This window comes from Girardinichthys multiradiatus, chromosome 8, assembly GCF_021462225.1.
Source record: "Girardinichthys multiradiatus isolate DD_20200921_A chromosome 8, DD_fGirMul_XY1, whole genome shotgun sequence".
Classification (NCBI taxonomy): Eukaryota; Metazoa; Chordata; class Actinopteri; order Cyprinodontiformes; family Goodeidae; genus Girardinichthys; species Girardinichthys multiradiatus.
In genome coordinates, this window is record NC_061801.1 from 25,676,918 (window position 1) to 25,702,480 (window position 25,563).

Below are 25,563 nucleotides of genomic sequence, written 5' to 3' on the forward strand. Positions count from 1 at the left end.
ATTGGAGCTGAAGACTTTGCCATCTCTACTTTCTTTTTTTTAAAGGGAACTTTGTTATGCATTATTGTCCAAGTTTGGACTTCCATATGTAAAATAATCAATCTCCTGCATATTTTGGCTGCTTTCTTTGGCTGCCTAGTGCCTGTTTTTTATTCTTTTTAAGCAACAGATTTCTCTTTTATTAACAATGAAATTAATATAAGTGGTGTGAGGTACATGCCTGAATACAACACAAAATGTGCCCTTAAAAATATTTATTTGCTCAATAAGCAGTTGCAAAAGCTTTGGCTGCTTTATAACTTTTAATTTACATCATGTACAACAAATAAATGGTGAATGATCTCCTGTTTCATCAATCACTTCTTTAATCCAATAGGCAGACTTAGTAAAATTGAACAACTCATGTATTATTTACACTTTCTGAACAAAAACTGTATTTCACGTCATATTGTATGCAATCCTTAAACAAAGTCACCGTGTTTCTTATTGTGTGCAAACATAATTTCAGATACAGTGAAAAGGTCTTGCAGGTAAAATGTTTGGACCCAAGACTCAGTTCTTCAGTTGAATTCATGACTGGGCCGGGGAGGTGGCCGTGAGGGTGGAGGCGCTCTACAATGAGGCAGCCCATGGGGTGGAGGTGGCATGGAGCCTGTTGGAGATGGGGGTGCAGAGATTTGTCTTGCATTGGTGGGGGGCAGGTCTCTGTTAGGAGGAGGCGTGCACGAGGAGGAGCTGGTGGAGGACGGGGGTGGAGTCGATGGCAGAGGAGGCAGGGTGGAAGTTGGCGATGGGGGCAGGTGGAGCTCCTGGCAGTCTTCAGACAGATGCAGCTGATACCTGTGGGGTAACGTGTAGACAGGCGTGGAGGGGTGGTTGTAGATGGGGTAGCGAGGAGGAGGATAGGACGGGCTCCGGGTGAAGTTGATGCACCGGCCCTGTGATGAAGACATAGAAAATAAAGTGGAAATGTGTAACTACACAACTAATGGTGTAAAAACAATCAGATTTTTAAGGGTAAGAAACCTTATTTTACTGCTGCAAGGCGACAGGCAGATTTGCGAATGGAAAGAGCAAATCTTTTTTTCTTTAGAGAGTGACTAGAAAACTCAGTCATGCAGACTCTGTGAACTCTGGGAGCTGGACTGTATGGACTCCTAATTACTTCTGCAGGCGTGTTCCTCTAGACAACAATACAGTCTATAATTCACGTTGTCAACTCACTATGGCTCCTGAAAATTTCCATGAAATATATTTCAATGATATTTGACCCGAAAATGTCACCTGGGTTTCACAGAGACTGTTTTTTTGTTTTGCTCTAGAACCTGAATTTATTTTCACATCTTCTCTTGTCACTCTATTTACCCATTTTTAAAATCCTTTAAAAATATATATATTGTCACCTTGTCTCCAGGATAAGGTCGCATCACAGAAACTCTGTTGTAGCCTCTTCTCAGCAGCACACACAGAGCATCCAGTTTCCCCTGAAGAAAGATTACATATTCACAACCTCGCAAAAGATCTTGATTCATCTCCCACTTCTATATATTATGCTTCCAAATAACCAGATATTATTTTAATCTTATAGAATATATTTTCCTTTGCTGCCTTTTTGCTTATTTCAGTCTAAAAACATTTTCAGAGGAATTTATTGCTGCTTAAGTTTATTAACTCTGACCTACAGTATGACTAATGAAGGCATAAAAATTATCTTCCTAGATCTGTTTATCGGGTTTTATCTTCCTTTGGTTTTATTATACTTATGATTTGATCTTAATGGCAATAGTTTAATCCTTTTGCGCTTTTTAAAATATTTTTTTTATGTGATTTTATTCTTATTTCTTTTTGTTTTTAGTGGTTTTAGTAGATGATGTAATGATGTAATGTTGTTTTACATTGCTCATATCTGCCTCTGTTGTTTTCTTATTACAGATATGATTGTTTCCTCACTCCTATCTGTATGTTTAACAATTATTGTTTTATTTACTTAATTGTGCATTTTCTTGTGTGATTTGTGAAGCAATTTGTGTTGCATTTAACTAATAAAAAGTGGTCTTTAACTGAAATCTGAGTGATTGATAAATAATCACAAGGATGCTTTAATCTCATAAATAATTAATCATACATTATTATTTTGAAGATTTTACTTTACATCCTCTTGCCGCTGATTGTGGGTCGGATCCTTGTTGTATTAAAAATGTTAAAACAATGGTGAAGAATGATGACTGTCTTTTTAAAAAACTATTAATGAAACATTTTAACATCATTAAATTAAACAAAAAACTTTGAGACTGAATGTCTTTCAAGTGGAAGTCATATCATGCATTCCAGTATTTCTGATGGCAGAGGAGCTTTGTATTATTAGGGAATTTCAGTATCTTGGTGTTATTCGAATCTTTTGCACACCAAAAATTAAATTTAAAAACTAAAATTATTCTACATTTATGAGGTCTAACCATGTTTATTAATGTGTTTTATCCTTCTTTAAATAAATAAATGGTTAAGCAAAATAATTACTCACAAAAAGGTAAAAAAGCAATCAAAGTCCAGAGAAAATCACAAGGCTCTAAAAGAAGTAAAAAAAAAAACCCTAGAATCCAGTTGATCAAAACCAGATTAAGAGGTTACAAGAATCCCTGGTTTTAGAAGCTAGCTGTGGTTTAAAAATATTCTCCTGTAGAATATTTATGCCTAAACTGAAACCATTCATTCTTTGAAAGATAAACAAGTAAAGCTGAGTAGGAAGAGAAAAAAAGTCCAGAGTGCTGATTCTGCTCTTTTCTTTCCAGATGCATGGAAGGCTTTATGTAACAAACAGAAACAGATAAGCAAAGAATTCAGTTAGTTAAAATAACACCCACTGCACAGATTCGTCTATCAGGGGTTATCTCAGTCCATGTCTGGTTTGTATTAAGACCATCCATCTAGAGCACTAATATTTGAAGAAGCAGAATTATATTTCCTAATTCCTGATAACACATCATCAAAAACACAAAAATATATGGATGCTATATAAATAAACTTGACTTGACTTGACTTAAAACCAAAAAAAATGTTTTCACTTCTGGTCCTTGGACGCTATTGGTTTTTATTCAAAATTGTATAAAGCACCTAAAATAGGCATCACCTGCGATTCAATTCATGTCTTAGAAAAGTTTTTGTTTGGCAAAAATACCCTTTTCTGATGGCTGAAGAAAATCTCTGAGAAAATGTAAGCACATTTACCCAAACCAATTAAGAACAAATGTGAGAGGAAAAAAACAAGCAAATACTTCAGTTGAATACATCACTATGTTATGTAAGAAAAAGTCAAATGAGCACCTTAATGGGAGAGTACCACTTCTGGGTGGGGATGGTTTTGTGTGTGTAGTAGTAAAACCGTGGTGGAGGTGGATCATACTCCTGAGCGGGCATCACAACTCGAGCATTTTTGGCTTTTTCTAGTTTGGCTCCTTCTTCAGTGGAGCCTTTATCTCCCCAACGAACCTGAACAGAAGAACACATTTTCAGCCAGGGGTTGCAATTATGCTGAGTCCATGTAAAGAAAATATAATAAACCCCCCTCAAATATTAGTTAACAATATCTAAAATCCAACAATGAAGTTAACATACAGCACCCTCAACACCTCAGTAAGGGTAAAGGGTAGATAGGCTCTAATAGTTGTTATAGAGATGTCATGACCTTTAAGATCCATCAGTCATTCAAATCAAACCTTTATTTATGGAGCACCTTTCAAACACAAAGTACTTTAAATATGCTAAAAACAGAAGGGAAGACATAAAACCACTAGATACACACACACAGAAAATAGGGGTGTCCTGATTTCCTTAATTTTGGATGAATAGCCAATGATCAGCAGATACTTACATGTAAAACCAATCCACCAAACGTATTGTTCAGTGTTTTCCAATAAAATAAGATTGGACCATTGAAGGTGTATTATGACCAAATAACACCTGACAGTGTCAGGTATAAAAGAAATTGGTATTGGCCAAAATGGGAATCGACAGGTCAGGCTTTTTAAAGATCGGTGATCGGCCAGAAAACTGCAATCAGTGCACCTCTAATAAAAAAATTATAAAACTAAGTAAAGAGACTAACAAAACAAATAATAATAATGAGATTGATAATAAGACGAGAGAGATGAATCAATCTATTATAGGGGATAAGATGGTGAGATTAGCTAATAACATCACCTCTAACCCTGACCAAGCTCTGAATGTTGAATACAGACTGCGGACTGATGCTTTCTTACATCAGTCAGTCCCGAAACTAAACATGGAACATTAACTAGGGATATCATCTGCTCATCCTACAATATGTACTTTTTGCAGCAGTTCTGTAATAGTGAGCTTTGGAAAAATGTTTACCTCCCTCTTCCTCCTCCTTACGGCATGGTAGCAGGATAAACATGGACCCTCATCCAGCCTACAGTAGTAAAACGTCCTAGAAACTATTCTCAACTTAAAAAGGTACATTTAAAAAACACTTCAATTATCCTTGTTTTCTAGGAATAATTTTGGCACCATTGATTTTATTAAAAACAATTATTTCTTAATCTCTATTTCTTAATATTTATTTTTGTCCACCAAATACATATTCCCAATTAGAGGTTGGATTTTTCAGTGACAGATTATTGTACTACAATAAAAGATTATTTAACTTTATGGCTTTTCAGAGCTAGTTGGTCAGCCATGTGATTCAAGGCGCTGTTCCGTGGACCTGATGATCCTGGGTTCAAACCCTGCCACCTCCAGTCCTTTGGGCTGCATGGTGATGCAGTTGGTAGCACTGTTGCCTTGCAGCAAGAAGGTCCTTGGTTCGACTCCCGGCCAGGGATCTTTCTGCATGGAGTTTGCATGTTCTCCCTGTGCATGTGTGGGTTCTCACCAGGTACTCTGGTTTCCTCCCACAGTCCAAAGACATGCCTGTTAGGTTAATTGGTCTCTCTAAATTGCCCTTAGGTGTATGAATGAGTGTGTGCATGGTTGTTTGTGTGTTGCCCTGCGATAGACTGGCGACCTGTTCCTGCTGTACCCTGCCTCCCACCCATAGACTGCTGGAGATAGGCACTAGCTTGCCTGTGACCCACTATGGAATAAGCGGTATAGAAAATGACTGACTGACTAAATGGCTTTTAAGAGCTCTTTACAGGGGTGAGGGCATTTTGCGTTAAACATCTGCTGTTCTGTATCATGTTGCATTGTTATATAGAAACCATTCTGAGTCCTGCAATGTTTTAATTAAACCAAGTCTGCTGAAATCCACATTGAAGCAGCCCTTTTTCTGTGAATCTCATTTGCGATTTTTCTCTAACTTTTTAAGCTAATGTAAAACAGTGAGCTTAAGGAATAGCAACTAACAGATAAGTTACCATGTGAGACATAATGAATGTCTCTCTGCAAACTCTTTTTAAAGTTTGCCTTTACCTTAATGCAAAGAAGACCAGTATAAAACATTAAGATGTCAGGAGTGAGCCAGAATTTAACGAGCTAAACCAGCACTGTCAAGACAACCTTGGAATTTCATTAGTCAAATTCACTCCCTTTCGGCTACCACACAAAAGCCACAAATGCCTTGACTTGACAGAAAGAGCACATAAATGAAGCGGTGCATACTTTCCATTTCAGTGTTTGGAGTTGTGCGGCTCCTCAGACTGCGCTGCCAGACTACAGAGCTCTGCTTACTGACTGAAGAACGTCTTTTTCTTTGAGTACATCGTCTCAAAGGAGGCAGACATAATCCTGTTTCTCCATGATTCATCAGACACATACAGGGGAGGCAGAGTTTCTTCAGTCATTCTTTTTACCGCTGCTCTTTCTCAAAGATTAAGAATAGAAATGTATTTTGTATGTCAAACTTCTGTGCAACAACAGATGAATCACAGTGTCTCAGAAAAGTAAAACTCTCAGCATTTCAGAGCTGTTTATTGTCCAGATGGCCTAAGTTTCACTCCCTCTGGCTCTCTGAGCCGGTCATAGCAACGAAGTGACTCAGTTTCATGCAGCTCATCTCTATTAAGGAAGCAGTTTCTGCTCTGCTTTGTTCTTCTGTTTGATCTCATTCCGACCTTCATCATTTGCTTTGTGCACACTGAGGAATGCCGTAAAGACTGCTAAGATGTTTCATCTGTAAACTTGAAGCTAGTTTTGATTTAATTTCAGTATTTCAAACAATGTTAGGAACCACAACAAGAAGGCTTGAGTCTTTTCACGAGGAGTTTGAATGTTTTTCTCTGTGTCTTTTTTGATTATTTTCACTTTTTATGTCCTCTATTCATAATTTTCATGTTAATTCTGTTTAGTTGTCTGTCTCTCTCTGTTAGGTTTGTTTCTGGGGTTTCTCCCAGATTAAATACATGTGCTGGTAGATACTAAACAGATGGGTGGATATTTAACTTTCAAATCAGAAAGAGGAAACTGGAAATGTGTTAGCAGAATATACAACCTTAGTGAAAAGAAAGTACATCCCCTTTAAATTCTTTGGTAGTACACCCACTTTATTAATTTAGGGATCTCTTATAGCTTTTTGGTACAACCAAAGAAATTAAAGGGGGTGTTAGCAAAAAGAAAGTACACCCCCTTTAAATTCTTTGGTTGTACCAAAAAGTTATAAGAGAAAAGTCGCCTTCACAGCATCATTGGGACGATTTAGCAGACCGCCTAGATGTTTTTCTTCTTTCCTTCTTTGTGTCAGAATCAGACCCAGAGTGTTTCAAAGTGAGGAACTACACAAGACTTACAAAAACAAAAACTGAACCAGATCCAAAATTCTTCCACCTTAAATGACCTTTTTGGCCAAAACACAGCAGATGTGTCAAGATTTCCCCATCAGCTCGGCTGAGAGATGAGATTGTGGGACCAAAAATGCCTGGACCTGTCACAAAGTTGTCACCTTCTTTCTGCCTCTCCTTCCAGTGCTGGGAAGATTGAGCGATCCAAGTTTTTTTTCAAACTTTCAAACCTGTTTTGCCTTCAAATATCTTGATATTGTAAATCAAAATTGGACTGCAGGCCCTTTCTCTAAACTCTTAGTCTTACAAGAAACATTTAGCAAAACCTTTAACCTGCAGTGGTGTAGAATTATTGTTAGTCTGAAATTGTTTTCTTCTTTCTTGTTTGTTTTTGTGTCACTTTTATTTAAATAAATCTCAAGGAAATAGGCCTGAAAATTATTTTTTAGCGCCAGGTTGGTTTGGAACACAATAATTTACTCTGGTTAACTTTGTCTGATTTAATTGATTATCTCAAACATGAAAATGTGATTAAAAGTTGGAAACGGAAGAAATCTGTAAGGGGCAAATACTTTTTTACCACATCTGTAAATGTCTGTTTTTATCAATGTGTCAACAATGTTAATAAAAGGCAAGAAAAAGGCTCATCCTCCACAGATTTATGATCTTCCCTTGCCCATGCCATAACGCTTTGCAGAGTTTTACAGCGCTTGCCTGGGTGGGTTAAGCGTGGTTCTGCAGACAGACTGCCTCCGTGGTGGATGAATAAAAGGAAAAGAAACAGCTCACTGGTTCTTTATGTTAGGACTTTTTCGTCTCATAACATTTGAAATGTTCTAAATTGAGCACGTTTTCACATTATGTTCAATTGTAGCCAGTCTAAAAACTATGAAGCCACATAATGACCTACTTTTTCCTGACATCACACTTAAACATTAATGTCTTTACCATACCAACACATCAGTTGCTGGTGCAATTACACTGTGAATAAGAAGCATTTCTCATGTTTTACACCAACATTTGGTTCCTGTGAGTTGTTATTTTGCTTTTTTACAAGATATTTGCTCTCTTAGTTACCTCCATTCTCTTGATTCCTCCAACTCCACGGCCACCGTAGTACGATGCATCCACAGTAGGCCACCTCTTCTTTGGAAAACCATCTTCATCATCCTAAGCATTATTTGAGATGAACACTGTGCTTAAAATAAACTAAAATGTAACTTAAATGTGTAAGTGAAATTAACAAGTAAAACCTACTGAGATGTCTTCTATTACTGGAGGAGGTGGCTCATGAATAACCTGCAAAGCATTGGAAAAAGTTAATGCTGCCTCGTAGTTTTAGCATGTAAAACACAATTTATGTAGCACTCGCTTAAGTGCAAAAGTAACAACAGATGTCACTTCAATAATCTTTCAAATGCATTGATTCCTGTATCTCTTTTCATACCACAGTGCAGCAGAGAGGCCAGAACCACCACAGCAGAGCCATGGTGAACAAGAGCAGCAGGATGAGCAATGCAATCCCCACAAAGGTCCCATCGGACTAAAAGAAAGATTTCAATTTTTACTATGACTTTACTGATCCAGCTTTGCAATCATGGATACAGAAACAATGACAATACAAGAATAAATGAGCCATCAATAACAAGATGAGGACAAATCCACAAATTAACTGATATTTATTGCCCACCTCTAGCCATGACATTATGAATTGAACCCGTTTTGTTCCTCTTTTACTTACACAAGTGATGGCAGTAATCGTGACAGAGCTGGATATGAAACTGAGGCCGTTATTCATGCTGACGTGGAGAGTGGCTGACCTGAAACATAGGAGGATCGCACATAAAAGCGTTTCTAGTCATAGATGGATAATGAAGCAACTGATTTCCAGGAATAAATGAAATGATCCAGATAACAAAACTGAATGAGCTTACTGGTGTGCTAGACTTGTTGTTTGCATCTACTTTTCTGTTTTTGTGTCAACAGGCGGTCATGATATCACTCATTAAGGTCAAATCAAGGGATGTCCCGATCTGATCTGAGGTATCGGCTCGATGTCCTGATCAAGGGAATTTTTAAACAGTAGGTATTGTTTGTCTGTGTCAAGTGACCTGTTCTGCACTGTGCTCAAATATTCCCAGACAACCTAACGAGAGAGGTGTGCAGAGATCTGCTAAAGCAGTATTTATTCAACTTTACAGTGTTCAGGCAAAGCACCAATTTTATGAAGCAGAAGAAAATTTTATTCTGAGAGTTTTGTCAGCAAACATTTAACATTTAATTGCATATTTTACAGAAAAGTTTCTTGTGAATATTATAACCTCTTACTTTCCAAAGTTTTCCAGAACTGGAGCTGGGCACAAAAGATAAGTATCTCTCACCACCAAAGGCCTTTTCACTGCAGAAACAGAAAAATACTTTCAAACTCATATTCAAAGAACTAAAGTCACAGAATGAGTCTGTGATGAAAAGGAAAAGTTTATTTCATATTTCTCTTCTCGTCTTGAAGCATCCAAAGCTTCAAGCCTTGAAAAAAGTTTTTTATGTTATTCAATTCTTGGACTTCCTGTTCTGATGGAAACTGAAACAAACGAGGGGAGAGTTTGTGGTTTATTTACCCTGGCTGAACGAGTGTCTAGCGTGTGCAAAGAGCCCTGGTTGCTGATGGGCTCCACATTCCACTGTCGACATCTGAGAAGTCCTGAGCGTTTTACCAGTCGATACAAAGCAAAGAAAGACACTGCTGATGGTGTCTGAAGATGCAGAGGGCTGACATCATAGTGGGCCACCAAAAATATCTGGCTCCCACCCATCCATATGCGGACAGCCGACATACATTCAGCACAGTTACGTCAAAGGAGGGCTTATTATGTAATGAGAAGCAGGACCTAGTATGCTTTACTTGTAGGCAAAAATTATTTAGTTTATTATTGAGTTTTGATGCTTCATCCTTAGTTTTTCTAACGTAGCTTGCTATTTATAACGACAATAGCCTTTTTTTTTTACATAATATAATGAACTTGGGTTGCCACATTTTTTATTTGAATTCGAAACTTTTAAAAAGAAAATAAATAGAGTTTATATTTTGGTTTCAAGGATAAGGAAAATGCCAATGAGTTTCTGTGAGGTTCTTGTTTTGCTAAAAAATAATTGTTAGGAACAATTCTTTGAAAATATCTTTCTTCAGGCATGTCTGCCTTAAACATCCATCAGAGCTCAAATAACAATACTGTTGGCTTGAATCAAAAGTCTTCCTACATGATGAGGGCAACATTTGCTTTTCTTTTGCTTTTTAAAGCAATTCCAGCTTCTACAGATTGAAAGTTCTGGCAACATAATTTGATATCACCTTGTAAAAGTAGTAGTTTCCACATTTTGTCACAACCACAAACTTTTATGTATTTTTATTATTACTATTTTATGTAAAAAAAAAACTAAATTGGATAAATGATTGTCAAAAATTATTACAGATAAAAATAGGAAAAGTATGGTATGTATTTGTTGAGTGGTAAGTTTATGAATTGTTGAAAGAAATTCAAGTTCCCCTCTGCAGTTTGCCACAAGCTACTGTATGTAGAGGATGTAGCAAATGTGGATGAAATTGCTCCAGTCAGATAGGACCAAAACGAGACTTTTGAAAATCATCCCCATGTTGAAACACAGCGGTGGAAGCATCATGCTGTGGAGACCCTATCCTTCAGCCGGGACAGCAAAGCTGTTCAGAGTAGATGGACAGATGGATGAAGTTAAATACAGGATAATCCTGGCAGAAAACAATTTAGAGGCTGCAACAGCCTTGCGACTGAGGTGTAGGATCAACCTCCTGCAGGACAAAGACCCTAAACATATAACCAGGGCTATGATGGGATGGGTTAGATCAGTAAATCTTAACCCTGTTCCCAGAGCCCACAGTCCTTCATGTTTTAGTTGTGTCTCCACCCCAGGCCACCTAATTTAATAATTGCATTACCGCCTTAGTATATCAAGTGCTGCAGAAGCCTGTTAGTCACCCCAGCTGTTTAAGTCAGGTGTGTGGCATCAGGGAAACACCTTAAACATGCAGGGCACTGGATCTGGATGACCAGGATTGAGAATCATTGGTTTAAATCAAAACATTACTATGTCTTAAAATGTCCCAGTCAGTCAAAATACGAAGAAAGGAGCGATGATTCAAGACTTTTGTGGATTACTATAGTTATTGCGGAAATCTTGTTTTTATTTTCTACTTTTTTATTTATCAGGTTGCATATAAAATTAAGTATCTATATTTTTACAATAAAATTATTCGCAGTGATACCTAAACAAGTCTCTGTCTAAATCCTAAAGACATGCAGCACTTACTGAGAGTAACTGTCTCGTTGATGCGGTAGCTGCAGAGGACTTGCTGCACGTCTCTGGCGTGAAGGAAACCATTTCCCCTGACAGTCACTTGGAAGCTTTCTGAAGGACATTGCATATTAGAAATACTTTTCTAATTGAAAAACTAACCACTGTGAAAGTATTTGAGTTATACATCTCTGCTCAAAGTTAAATACATTATACTTGAGCTAATGGATTTTTTTTTTTACCTCCTTCACAGATACTGGAGGGCTCTACAGCCAGGATCTCAATGCAGGATCTTTTTAAGATCTAAAAGAGAAGTTAATCACATCAGAAAGACTGAACAAAACTTTTCTAGGGTTTAATCAGCTTGTGCATTTATCTGTGTGTTGCATACTGAGTCAATGACTCCTTGCAGAGCTTGAAACCCATCAGTCACAGGAAAGACATGATCCTTACTGTCAGCTATGGTGGAAAGCTGTCAATTAAAGAAGCTGAACGTTTAAGTCACAGTTAATTTAAACAGTTAGTTGATCCACTGATTAACTGACAGGCAGAAGTCACCTGTGTTTCATTGAAGTCTTTCACCCCCACACAGTACACAGTGGCACCGAGTTGTCGTGCTCTGCCAGCCTAATGGATAAACAAGACATTAAAGTCGCATTTGACTAAATGAAAAGCTTAGAGGAGAAAAGAAAAAACCTTCTCCTCAGGTTGAAGTCAGGTCTCTTACCTCTCGTTGCGCCAGGTCGAACTGATTCTCTCTTAGTTCTCCATCCGTCAGGGCGATAATGACGCTGGCTGTCCGGTAGCCTACAAGAATAAAAATCAAAAGGATCAGTAGAGTTTCATGAAATTTACTAAAGTGTAGTTTTTTAGAATGGGAATCAGGTTATTTGTATCATGATACATGAACAGGTATGTCTCCACATGCTTGAATGATGAAACATTTTAACGGTGTGCTCACCATACCCAGTGCCATAGTATATTTGCTCACTGGCCTGAAAGGAAAAGATTTGAAGTTAGATCTTTGGGTCTTAGTTGATTTTGCCATTGATTCGGGAGATTTATTAAGTGATTTACTCTCTGAAAGCCTATGTGCATAAAGGTGTCTCCACCCGGCTGCACCATACGCAGCTCCTCCAGTCCAGCACGAATCTGATCTCTGATCAGGAAACAACAAAAAACCCCTGAACAAACGACGAAAACACAAATCAAAACCAGAAACATAATACACAGTATCGTTGTGTGGGTTACCTGTCCTCTGTTAGTGGCATTACGATCCGTCCCTCAGCGGAAAACACAATAAAAGACATCCGCAGCTGAGGACTAGGAGATGTAGAATAAAGAAAATAAAGGTCAGTGTTATATTTCATGTCCAACCTGTCATATTTTCATTTTGCCAGATTCTTTGCACAAACCTGATGAACTTGTGGGCAAGATGATCCACAAAATAATAGATCTCATTCCAGTAGTGCTGCACACTGCCAGACCTGAGCAATACAATAAGTTCAAATCAGTTGCAGATAAAATAAGGTACTTGAGGATTTCTTGTGCCAAACGGTGTAAGTGTTGGAGTGTTGAGGCCATACTATAGAGAGTTTAGCCAAATACTTGCTCAACCTTACATTGTGGTAAGCATTATGATGGAGTTTGTTAGCTGTTTGACTCTGATTAGCAGTTAAGTCCACAGTTCCGATTAAATAATGACTTTAACTATTTGCCAAAATGCAGGATGATTAATTATAACAATGACATATACAGTACTGTGTGAAACTAATAAACCACCACTAGTTTAGTAGTGCTGATTAACAATTCTCCAAGCTTTTTGAAAGTCTTACGAAGTTTTTGAGTCTTTGGTTTCTATTTTCACTCTTTTTCCATCTAGTCCTTGAGCAAGACAATAAATGGTGCAAAATCTACTTCAAGAATGAGGAATGTTGAAAAGTGGACCTAAGAAGGAGTGTCCAACCTAAAACAATATAAGACAAACAGGATCTGAAAGTCCTTCTCTTAAGATATAGGAAGAAAAAAAATATCCAGCCAAGGTGCCTCAAACAGAACTTGAGAGATGAATTATCCTTTAGCTCCGTGGTTATGAAACCTTTTATAACAAATCCCACTTCTGCGAAAGTCTTCCAAGTACCACGGCGTTGGTAGACATTTTAGTAAAGTATGTGTGTTGTGTTAAAAAACAAATAAATACATAAAATGTTATCGTCCACTAGTTTTCAAACTGGAACCGCAAACAGTGAAGCTGGATTTGATGTCATTCACATCCTGATTCACCTTCATCCACATCACAGTTAATTTATTTACATTTACTTTGCACATGATAATACTGAATAATATCAAACCTTCATCTGAGTACTACTAAAGAGAGCCCAAGAACCAATTGTGGTACTTATACCAGATTTTGAGAACCATGCTTTTAGCTGGGTTCTGATCATTTTGGACCTTTGAGAATTTGTATTATTCCAGCTTTGGTCATTTCATACAAGTGCAAAAGAGAGCCACCTACCACAGGCTGTTCTGTACTGACCCAGCGTCAGTTTTTTCTCATCTAAAGGTTTTTACTCTCATTGAAAACCAATGATTTAAAGCAATTTTTCACTCATTGTCTGCTTTGCAATTTGCTTCTGTGACTCTAATGAATATTATTTACAAGCAGGAGAATGCTAAAGGTTATTTTGTTTTAATCAAAAGCTACAATCTCTCATATTTCATAACAGTTGAGTGGATCAGAACTACAATAATTAAAAACATGGTATAATATAAAATCTTATGGTAATCATTTACTATTAAATTTAATTCAATTAAAAAATGTGTGAGATTTGAATGTTTTTAAGATTGTATATTTCAATAAGTCATCAATAAAACCTATCTAATTATAATGACAATAATGTATTTTATTAACAGGCATCATTCAAAACACTCAAGGTCACCTTATGCCAAAATTAAATTGAAATTACATTACAAATGTGTGTCTTAAAAGATGCTATATCTGTTTATAGAACCAGGTTCAGTAAATCAGCTTCAGACGGGAGTCTAAAAGCAGCAGAGACTCAATGGTGCAGATATAAGGAGGAAGAGAGCTCCAGAGGTGAGGGCTAAACACCTTGAAATCAATGGTAGACAGGTGGCAGAAACTGTTGCAATTCATTGGGGTGTGAAGGAACAACGTTATAAATGGTCTTGAATGTAAAACAAAGGATTTTGAAATTTGGGCAAATTAACCAGGAGGCAGCGAAGCTGCGCATGACAGGATTAATGTGGTTGGTGGATGGTGATGTAGAGATGATACGGGCTGCTGAGCTCTGCACTAATTTAAGATTGTGGATGGCTTTTTGTGGGACACTGAAAAGAAGGGAATTGCAGTTGTCAGTAACCATGTATGTATGTAAGGATGGGAGCACTTTGGGGTGTAAGGGACAAACGGAGCTGAGGAATATAATGTAGATAAATATGCTATTTATATAAGAGTGGAATAAAAACGCGCTGACAGGATGAACAATCAGGGGAGTTATCATTCAAGAGAGGAGTTGTCTGGTTTGGCTAAAATGGATTTAAACTCCATGTGGAGAATCTCTGTTTTATTGCTGTTCAGTTTAGGAAAATTGTTTGAGAACCATAAATTAATTATTTAAGAAAAAGTACTGAGGAGGTTGGAGTTGGGTTTGGAGGAGCCAGGTGTCATGTGCATGTCAGTTGAAATGAATACAGGATTCATTGAAAATATAAACAAGATGGAAATGATACATAGACAGTGAATTTTGGAAACACCAGTTCAGAATCAGCTGCCATAAGGAGATTATCGTTGGTTTTCACAAGGGCCTTCTCTGTGAAATGGAGGAGTCAGAAACCAGATTGTTTGAATGATGAGGACCTGGGGAGCAATGGAAGGAACTACCCAGATTAATAAACTTACATGCAATGGTTAAGTAAATGGGTGCTAAATGGTTTGTTTATGAACTGGGTCTACAAACTGGTAAAGGGTCTAATTCATCAGGGCCTACTTTCAGATATTTATCTGCTGTTCAAAGTTTCAGGTTTTATGCTACTAGACTTTTGGGAATCTACTTGTTGTTGCTAAAATCCTATTTTCCATCAGTCAGACAGAAACATTGGTATTTTGCATAGATTCAACTGAGGTAATGGAACAAATGTTTTTATGTCCCTTGGCTCTGATAGTCTTTTTAAGACTGATTCATAGGTCATGGTTAAAGTGTGTAAAAAATAAAACCACATTTCTCTTAAAATCCACTCAAAAGTACTGGTTAGAAAATAAGTAAAGAACAAAAACATTAAAGTTCCTTTGGAAGCCCTGGAGATCTATTATAATACGAGATACAAGAAATATAGACATAATTATAAAATTATGCCAGACTTTTGCGCAGCACTATATGGAAATCTCACAGCAAAAACTCACAACAAAACTAACAAAAACAAAACCAGAAGTTGAAACCAGAGCTGCAAGATGATCCATGTTTCCGCATTCCCTTCCAAAACAAGATGCATAAAACTTTTTTATTACTCTTTATAAAGAACAACAAGGACATTTTGTACACTGGCTAATGAGCTGAATAATAATAGTTCTATCACTGTTTGTATATTACAAATAAACCACGGCATAATCTGTTGGACGTTCATTGTTGTCATCACAAAAAGAAAGCAAACTAAAGCCAAAGTTTCTTAAGATTTCAGTTGCTGCTCCCTTCTGGCCCTGAGTTTAGGACAGGTGCAGCTAAAATAAAACTAATTAGCAAACAAATGCAGGGTTTTTGGCTGACGTCAGTAATGAAGTGGAAATCTGGAGCTCAAACAGGCTCCACTGTGCAGCCTCTCGTCCTTATGTTTCCATTTATCCAGAGATGTGAATCTAATTGGAAGGACGCCGCCAAAAACCAGGGACATCTGGCTCTAATGGTGCAAGGGTTCTGCTGCCCAAAGCACAGAGAGAACTGCTGCTGCTCCTGTCAGCAAAGTATGACTGCAGTTTGACAAAGCAAGTTCCTGAAGTGCATTTTATTGTCTAAGACAGAAAAGGCTTTTTTTGTAAAGTCCAGAAATGTGTGAACCAGAACATGTGACACATGACCTCTACTGAAGCGTTATGACAGTTTAATTATCTGTGTAATTTAACCCTCCTGCATCATGTTTTTAAAGAAAGCCGAAATCCGCTGCTGTATTTCATTAGTAATATGTCAGAGCAACCACAGTAAAAATATCTTTTTCAAGGCATTCAGGTACATTTTCAGTTTTGGTAGGCCATATATTTCAGGCAACAGTGGGAGGAGTAGGTGTCCTGCAGTTTGAAAGTTGTGGGTTTGATTCCATCTTCCTCCTGCCACATGTTGTTGTGCCACTGGGCAAAGCACTTAGCCTCCAGTTGCCTATCTGTGCATGAATGTGTGTGTTGTGAGTGCGATTGGATGTATGTGGCTCTATTATAAAGTGCTTTGAGTGGTCAGAATAACTGGAGAAGTACAATATAAATTCAGACCATTTACCATATACTGTGGAAATAAGATATCCGCTTCAAATAAATGCTTGCAACACTGAGCAGAAAAAGACATGAAAGCAGTATCTGAAAATAATTTACTGGAACCACCGCATAATCCAGCTTGAATTTCCAAGACTTTAGTGGTTACTTTTCCAAAACTTACCAGGTACTTTCCTAAAACTTTTAAGTTATTTTCAAAACTTAACAGTAACTTCTATGAAAGTTGCAGGGAAGTACCTGGTTAGTTTCAGACAGTTTGTTCTAGAAGCATTCCAAGAAAGTAACCAGTATGTTCTGTTAAAGTTGCAAGTAAGTACCAAGTAAGTTCCAGCCTCTAAGTTATAGGAAAGAACCTGGTTAATTGTGTAAACAACAACAGCAAGTTAAACGAAAGTACATTTTGGGTTCAAAAAAGCTCCAAACAATTATTAGCCTGTACAAAGACGTGCCACCAAGTTGTTTACACTGTTCACTTGTTGCAGCTTTAAATCCTGTTAATTTATGTCCTTCTGAACTCAAAATATCAGATCCTTTCCAGACATGCTCAACTATAATTGGAAGCTGTAGCTTATTATAGCATCTGGAGAACAACCTTTGCACCTGTGGCATCAAAACAATCTATGACCATTCATGCACCAAGCTCTAAAGGACCTCTCCTGACATTATGCAAAAGTAGAAGCACTCACTTGTCTAGAACAAAGTAAAGATCAAATCCTCCATAGCAGGATGACCCTTCTTCCCTTCTATCATAAATCTGCGCCATGCCACTGACCACCAAGACTGCCACCAGTATGCCCAGTTCCACTCGCAGCATGACTTGCCCACACCAGGACTGGGACATCGTTCCAAATTTTAGACAGGCCTCGGCCTGGGTAAGAGTAAAAACAAATATTCTTCAGCTGAAGTATTCCTTGTTTAACGTGCTCTAATGTGGACACACATCCTGGGAAGACTGATCTCCAAAGCACAAAATCCTCCTCTGCATCTCAGCTCTGCAGCAGCAGATGTATACTGGCAGAGCAGGATGGAAACCAGTGGGACTGGGTCTCTGGCTCCCTCTTTCTTCTATTGTGCACCATAGGTTTGAACAAAAACAGAAATCCCACATTTATTGAAAAATCGTTTACAACTTCTTAAATCTGATACTCGTGAATGCAGCTTTTCAATAACATTTCTTTCTTAGTAATGCATTTCTTTGTTTTTCAGTGGTGATTTTGGACATTATACATCAGCGCCACATAGTGGTGACAACATAAATATCAACAACATAAATGTCACTAAACAATACCAGTGATGTGTTTAACAATGAATCTGCATTAAAAAGTTTATTAGAAATCAGGAGCTAAAACTCATTCCTCTGGAGAACCTGAAGTGAGGACCTGAAGTAGATGTTTTTGTAAAAGTAATAATCAGTATGCAGTTAACGACCTTCCAACAACCAGTACTACAGTGCTGGTGCGTATTCTCCCCTTGCATACATGGTTATCACCAAAAGCTCCAGCTTCCTTTCACAGTCTAAAATCCTGAGCTTTTATTTAAATAGGTGACTTGAAGACTGTGTGTCTTTTATGCCATCTGGGAATGACTCGTAACCATACCTCATATTTAACAAGGCCTAGGCCAGTCAGGGACGTAAATAAAAACTCCAAAAATGCATAAGAGTAAGCAAACAGCCTTTTATATCCAACCATCACCATTTATTGCTGTACTTTAGCTGGAACTGGACTTTGAAACAGAAGATACTAAGATGTAGCATTTTGGCAACTAACATTTCAGGCAGGATGGACATGAAATAAAATATGAATAAGTGTAAAAATACCTCATGCCACCAGTTAAGTATGGTGTAGGAGCTGTGATGCTGTGGTCCCAGTTGACTTCCAAAAGTCCTGAAAACCTTGTTAGATAAGATGTTATCATAAAACACCAGGACATTTTAAACAACAGTCTGGTGAATCTGGCAACAACCTGTAACTGGATTGCCATTAGGTCCATCAGTAGAATAATGAGCCAGAAAATACAGTACAGCCAAAATCAATGCATGGGTGGTTCACCAGAAACAAAACCAATCCTTTTCTGCTGTTATCTTAGTTCCCAAACGTGAGATTATAAGTAGAGGAATCTTCAATAATCCTGTTTACGGTATACAGTAAAGTGGGTACTATACTGTATCTATTGGTGAAAGGATGTTGTAAAAAGTATTCATACAAATGTTGCTGAAAACTATTATTTGCTCATGGGTAATTTTCCCCCCACAACATAAATGTACTTAACTAAAGTGTTTAGTTCTTTCTAAAAGTTTCAGTGTGACAATACCCTACTGCTATAAAAGATTAATTTATTTTAAGGCTTTTGCATATTTTTTTTAAATTGAGGTAGGCAATAAATGTGAAGGTTGCTGTTAAAACAACACCAACAAATATGGCTTTAGAGCAGAATTAAATGTTTGATGCCAGTTTAAAAACTTCTCTAATAGGGTGTTTTACAACAGAGAGATCCTGCGACTTCCAGCTGACAAAAGAGCAGCTGAAAGCTTTTTTTTATTAAAAACACCCACTTTTATGGTATGAGTCAGTATCAATGCTGCTAATAGAGGGGGGGAGTGTTAAATCATCATGATATTGCAATGTTTGGCAGCAACCATATCAGATGATGAGTGGAAATTATGATTTGGATGTGAAATAAACTACAAGTATAACTTTTCTTTTTATTCTGTGAAGCTTTGTTAGAGAACATTATATAGCAAACAGCTTTGTGAAGACCAAGGAACACAACAGGGATAAAGTTGTGGAGACGTTTAGAGTAGGGCAAGGTTATAAAACATTATCTCAAGCTTTAGGCATCTTGTGCAAAAACTGCAAGTCCACCAAGGGGAACATTATTCAAAGAAGCAGACAAAATGCCTATAGTAGTTATTGAAGAGCTGCAGAGGTCCACAGCTCGGGTAGCAGAATCTGTTGACAGGACTGACCTGCTGAAAAAAAAGGCATTAGAAGCGTTGTTTTCAGTTTGCCACAAAATGTGCAAGACTGTGATCTGGTCAGATGTGACCAGTATTGAACTTTTTGGCCTACATGCAACATGGTATTACGTGTGCAGAAACAGGGCACATCATACCCTGAATGCACCATCCTCACTGTGAAACACAGGGTAGCACCAGGACCTCATGCAGGGGGCTATTAATACATGAACCGCCACCTGACAGAGTTACAATAAAATATTAGATCAAAGCAAATTCATGTGTTAGAATGGCCCAGTCAAATTCCAGGCCTAAATTATTTTAAGAATATGTAGGAAAGGGACCACCTCCTGGGTCCGGGGGGTGGTTGCCCCTCTGGGGTATCAGCACCTGGACTTGAGAGTATAGGGTATATATGGTGAGTGTGAGCGAGTGTACGGCATCCATTGTTGTGTGCCTTTACGTTGGGTGTGTGGGTGTGAGGGTTTTTATGTGTAGGCATCAGGACGGGAATGTGTGATTGGGACTGTGTGCGCCTGTTTTTGTTTCAGGTTGAGTCTTGGGTTGCTCCCTCTCCTGGATCAGTTTAGGCCCCCCATCAAACGTGGGGCCTCTTTCCTCCCCACCAAACTCCCTGCCAGTGGCTGGTGTCTCTCCCCAGTGTCCGGGGCTGGGTGCTTTGTTGTGACTCGTTTTTTTTTATATATCTATATATATATATATGTGTGTATATACAGGGGTTAGACAATGAAACTGAAACAGCTGTCATTTTAGTGTGGGAGGTTTCATGGCTAAATTGGACCAGCCTGGTGAATGCTACTCTGCCGGACAGGACCAGAAAAAGAATCTGTAGGAAGAGTTAAAGAAAACTTTTCTTCACAGATGCTCTTCGCCCAGTCTGACTTGAGATTGAACTATTTTGTAAAGAATAACGGGGAAAACATTTCAGTCCTAGATGTGTAAAGCAGGAAGAGACATACCCCAAACAACACAGTTATCAATGGGTTTGTCCTTTACACGCTATTCCAATAAATAGCGCCTTGAATAATTTTACAAGGCACTGTATGAGCCTGCTCCAATAATGTGTGCGTCAGTGTTTCCAGATGTTCTAATGGACCCTGCTGGCAGCCTGCAGGTGCTGTAACTAATAAAGGCTAAAGTCTCTCTGCTTACAGTGGCTTTTCAGAAGATCAGACCTAGGTGGTAGATTTGATTCTCAATTAATTTCAGCTTATTTGCTGTTTTTGGGATTTGGTTGCATTGAATGTGTGTTTTCCTGCACTTTCAGTACTGGACTGTGACTACAACAAATGACGTTTAACGTTTACTTTGATGCAGTCTGGTTTCACTCCTGGAGCGGCATGTCAGCGGATCACCGCGGCAGCAGGGAGACGCCGTGATTAGAAAAATCCCTTATTTAAACCAGGTTTTCCTCCCCTGCCTTTTTTTTTTCTTTGCATTTTTATTGGTTTTGCGTTTTTGACTCTTTAACAATAATCATCTTTCAGCAGCTCGGTTCTCCAGTTAGAAAATGATGGACTCGGCACCAGCCATGCTGCTCCTGCTGGGCGGTCTTAGCGTCTCTATGGTGGCTGTTGGAGAAGCGGACGCGACTTTCACTCATCCAGAGGATGCAGTCGATTACAAGGATCCATGCAAAGCTGGTACCGTGAGATTTACTCTAACATTATTAATAGTTAGTGTATGAGTGTGGGTTCTGGACAGTTTGGAGCCCGATGCTGCTGTTTCAACTGATATTGATAATAAAGCTTTGTTGTAATAGTAGCAGATATGGCCTAAACTTAGGTTTAAATGTGTACTTAGGTCCTTGCAAAGTTTATAAACAAAGTAAATGTAAAAACCTAGAAACTTATTACAAACGTGCTAAGTTTAAATTTTCAAGCTATAATTCATATTGAAATTCTGAATAATCAAACTATCTTTGTATGTAATACTTTACTTATTTGAAATATGCGAATCATTTGAAAATTTCAAACTTTTTTAAAAAGTCTGAGGAATTTCAGATCATTTTAAACATAATAACAGGCCACTATGTAGTTTTCATTGTTATGCCGAAGGCATATGTAACCGAGGGTTGAAAACAGAAAAGACCTACTAAATTAAAGCAATGGGATTTTATTTCAGCAGTATTATTACCATGCCTTTATTTTCATTCCTTCTTTTTCCTGCTTTTGCCAGTCTTGGGTTTTCTTTCTTAAAGAAAACAACTTATGAAATCAGATGCATTTACCTATTCTTTGGCAGATTTAGATTTACAATTATGTTCATTTAACCAGAAAGTTTGTTTCTAATGGTAAATGAGAGTGGCATCTCTTAAAAAATAACAAAACAATCTAAAAAGTCAAACAGCCTTTTAGAAACAATTTATCTGCATTTGCATTATTTACATTTAATTAAAATTGGCATGTCAAAAATATTTATAAATATTTTCATTTTTAATGGAAACGTCTCTATTTAGATTACAGCAACCAAAGCCTTCTTACAATCACTGACCAGCTTTTTGCATGTTTCCAATAATTGATATTTAGCACAGAGCTTCAAGTCTTTGAAGGCTTCCTTACCATCACCCTAATCTTTAGTTTCCTCCAGAGATCCTCAACTAGACTGAACTCAGGACTCTGATGGAGCCACTCCAAAACGGTATTGTTACTTCCAGTCAGAAGAACCATGTCAAATTAAACATTTACTAAATTTAATCTAAATCTGCCAGGGGTATGAATACTTCTGGACTCAAATGTAGATGTAATCACATATAGTAGAAAAAAGACACTGACACAAGAGGAGAATTAATGTATTTTAAAACATAATTCACTGACACAATGTATATTATGCTTCAAAAACTACAACTACATTTATTTTCTGATTGGGTATGATTACTTTAAAATAATAATAAAAGAACTCTGCCAAAAGGTCAAGCTAATTAAAAAACAACAACTTGTTTTCATCATCTAACATGGACAAAAATTAATCAGAGGCCTCCAGCAGGTTTGTTTTCCTTTCTTTTGCCTCTTTTTTTTTTAATTATGACTTTGGGAACTTTCAAAACACACGGTTCCTCCACTTTGAGGCAGTTGCCTGGAGACCGGAGGTCACTGAGGCCGTGCCAGCACTGTTTCTCGGCTGGATGCCGGCGAAATCCCTCATGGCTGCAGGGCACGGAGTGCACGCTCTGCAGGGGTGGTGTGGCAGTCATTTACAGTCACCCTCTGCATGACTGATTCTACTTCAAAGGCAGCCATAAGATGGGCCACATCCTCTCATTTGTACTTGCAAAGGTTGGTAAACTTCACCGCAGAAGGAGGTGTTCACAAAGAATAACTCAAGTAGGGGGCAAAAAGTGTCCCTAACATCAAACTGACAAACATTAGAAACAAATGGCTGTTCAGATTACTGAACTTTTGAATGAATATAAACTTTTTGCCATTCCTTGGAAATTTGCTAAGCCTTTTACTTATGTTTTATTTCCTCAGTCCACTCAGCCCTGGATGTTTACAGACTTTGTATTTATATAAGTTGTCTGCAGACATGGACATCCACACATTTCCTGCACTTTTGCTGTTAAACTCACACAAAATCACTATTTCTTTGCCATTTTTATCCATTAAAAGCTGAAGTGTTGGCTATTCTGGAACCGTTTTGTGTAATAACTGGAGACAGAACACAAAAAAGGCTCAGTTTTACTATACATTCTCTAAATTAACAAAATAAATATAGTGCCTAACTAATATTAACATTTCAATATTACAAGTGCTTTGTACATAGATTTTATATAAACAGCTTAAACCAGATACACTGTGTACAAAGACACATTAAATCAGACTAAACCTTTCCTATTTATATATATGTTGGTATATTGGCAAATTTATTGCTGTTTGGTTAATGTCAGAATACTACGACACAATATTAGTTTCTTCAAATTCAAAAGTTTTACATTCAAATGCAAGAAAGCCCAGATGATGAAGTCATGAGTTTCCAAGTTCCTGAGTAGTTCAATCACAAATGTTGAGTTAAATAGAGGCAAACCTGTAGATGTATTTTAAGGCAACACCTCAAACACATTACTTTCTTTCTGTGACATCATGGATAAAACAAAAGAAATCAACCAAGATATGTTACCTTTGTTTGCTCAGACATTTACATGCACCTATAAACAGCAGAAGAATGTCCAGCTTATCATACTGTTTTGGTGAAATGTGTCTATCAACTTCACAAAATCGAATGAATCACAAGGAAAGAACATGTGAAAATATTGAAGCACCAATTCAAGACATCAGTCAGATGGATTAAACTCGGTCACAAATGGGTCTTCCAAATAGACAATGACCATAATCATACCTCCAGATTAGCAACAAAGTGCCTTGAGGACAACAAAGTCAATGTTTGTGTCCGGTAGAAAATTTGTGGGCAGAGTTGAAAACGTGTCTGTGAGCAAGGTGGCCTGTAAACCTGACTCAGTTACTAAGGTTCTGTGAAGAAGAATGGGTCAAAATTCCAGCAAACTATAAGACGAAGCCTGTAGACAGACACCCACAACATTTGACCTGAGTCATACTGCTTCAAATCAATGTAAACTTCTAAAATTACAGAAAGTTAAAAACACTTTCTTAATCATTATTCTTGCATTTAGATAATGAATTACTTTTTGGTAATCCTAATGGACCTAAACAGACATTGAGAAAGAAAGGACATGTGTCATTTTTTTTTACAGTGTATTTAAATATCTGGGTTCAACTACATATCAAAGTACAGCAACTCATTTTAATGTTTTACTTCCTTCCCTCCATCCTAGCCTCTACTATTTTAGTTTATGTGCTGATGTGCAGCATGCAAAGGCAACATTTAAATGCCAGCAGTATAACATGAATTTAACAGAAGATTCAGGAGATTTGTCTTGTGTTTTCAAAATTAGAATACTAGTATTACTTATATCTAGTTAGTGTTTTAGAAACTACATCAGTTGATTATCGTTGCACAAGCAGAGTTTCCTGTATATGAACTAAATAAACAGGTGTAAAGACCCCTTTTATCCTGTTGAGTCTTTTTCAGAGGATGCACATTTTGAGACTGATTCATTGGTTGCAGCTTGTAATCATGTTAATTTTGTTGATACACATCTGATCCATGTTTTAATTTTATGTTTTAGTTGCACTGGATTTTCCTTAGGTGTATCAGAGTAATGGGGGCCAAACACTAATGTATGCTGTATTTTGTAGATATCTGTGAAATGTTTGTAGACCATGTATCATTTGTACATTGTGTTTATCACATTAAATCTATCTTAATAGGTTAAAGTTTCGGATGTGACAATCTGGGCCCCAACTGTTGATGTTTCTTTGTGTGTTTTATATCTGCACAGCTGCCTTTTTGGGAGACATTGCTCTGGACGAAGAAGATCTCCGCATTTTCAAAGACAGCCAAAGCGGTGATAAAGTACAACATGCTAACCATACAAACTCAGGTATCTATTTGCAGGAACAAAACACATATCTCTGTGAAAATGGTCGTTCTGATCAGCACACATAAAACATAATATATGAAATCCTCATATGTACTTTACAGCCAGTAATTCCTCTTCTAATAAAGGAGCTGCAGACAGCCCGGGTTCACACCGGCAGAAGAGAGCAGCCACCGCCAGGTCTGAGCGAGTGTGGCCGGACGGCATCATCCCGTATGTGATCAGCAGGAATTTCAGTGGTGAGTTCGGAGGAAAGCCTTGCATCAGCCTCCTCTAAATGTTCACCTTGGATGACCTCAATCTGTCAAAACCTAATTACAGATTTTCTTCTTAGGCAGTCAGCGCGCCATATTTCGTCAAGCAATGAGTCACTGGGAGAAACATACCTGTGTGATATTCACAGAGAGGACGACTGAAGAGAGCTACATTTTATTTGCCTACAGGCCTTGTGGGTGAGTGTAAAGCCGAGGTAGAAAAGTTTAAAGTTCAGAGTAAAAATGGAATACCTTAAAAATAACTGTTTCACAAGGTTTTTTGAATATTTTTCAAGCATTTTTGTAAAATCTAACATAGA

The 25,563-nt window shown here is 37.7% G+C and overlaps 2 protein-coding genes across 13 annotated transcripts in view; one reads left to right on the forward strand and one right to left on the reverse strand.

The window, feature by feature from the left end:
- Positions 1-239: 239 nt before the first annotated feature.
- On the reverse strand, positions 240-17,541 carry LOC124873015 (anthrax toxin receptor 1-like). The gene is made up of 18 exons (XM_047373489.1): positions 17,244-17,541; positions 12,476-12,547; positions 12,312-12,383; positions 12,138-12,219; positions 12,022-12,055; positions 11,788-11,867; positions 11,619-11,687; positions 11,452-11,532; positions 11,303-11,363; positions 11,076-11,174; positions 9,063-9,132; positions 8,476-8,554; positions 8,182-8,277; positions 7,992-8,033; positions 7,812-7,904; positions 3,322-3,486; positions 1,404-1,484; positions 240-938 (listed from the first exon to the last, which is right to left on the reverse strand). The coding sequence occupies exons 1-18, from the start codon at positions 17,396-17,398 to the stop codon at positions 561-563; spliced, it is 1,809 nt and encodes a 602-aa protein (XP_047229445.1). The 5' UTR covers positions 17,399-17,541; the 3' UTR covers positions 240-560.
- Positions 17,542-20,602: 3,061 nt separating this feature from the next.
- The window catches only part of LOC124873014 (bone morphogenetic protein 1-like), a 29,856-nt gene continuing 24,895 nt past the window's right edge, over positions 20,603-25,563 (forward strand). For 2 of the 12 annotated variants that reach the window (XM_047373483.1, XM_047373484.1), the window contains exons 1-5: positions 20,756-20,939; positions 21,022-21,177; positions 24,891-24,992; positions 25,094-25,228; positions 25,324-25,441. In XM_047373483.1, coding sequence (XP_047229439.1) covers positions 21,045-21,177; positions 24,891-24,992; positions 25,094-25,228; positions 25,324-25,441 — 488 coding nt within the window. In that variant the 5' untranslated portion in view covers positions 20,756-20,939; positions 21,022-21,044. Of the gene's footprint in view, positions 20,714-20,753; positions 20,940-21,021; positions 21,178-24,890; positions 24,993-25,093; positions 25,229-25,323; positions 25,442-25,563 lie in introns of those variants that run through there. The other 10 variants (XM_047373487.1, XM_047373488.1, XM_047373477.1 and 7 more) reach the window with 9 other exon arrangements.

Excerpts from the sequence above, each read along its gene's own strand:
- LOC124873015 (XM_047373489.1), bottom strand. The coding sequence starts at position 17,398 with ATGTCCCAGTCCTGGTGTGGGCAAGTCATGCTGCGAGTGGAACTGGGC. Across the intron at positions 11,868-12,021 it reads ATACTATGGCACTGGGTATG|GCTACCGGACAGCCAGCGTC; the intron begins GTGAGCACACCG and ends TTATTCTTGTAG. Across the intron at positions 11,175-11,302 it reads CTCCAGTATCTGTGAAGGAG|AAAGCTTCCAAGTGACTGTC; the intron begins GTAAAAAAAAAA and ends AATGTCCTTCAG.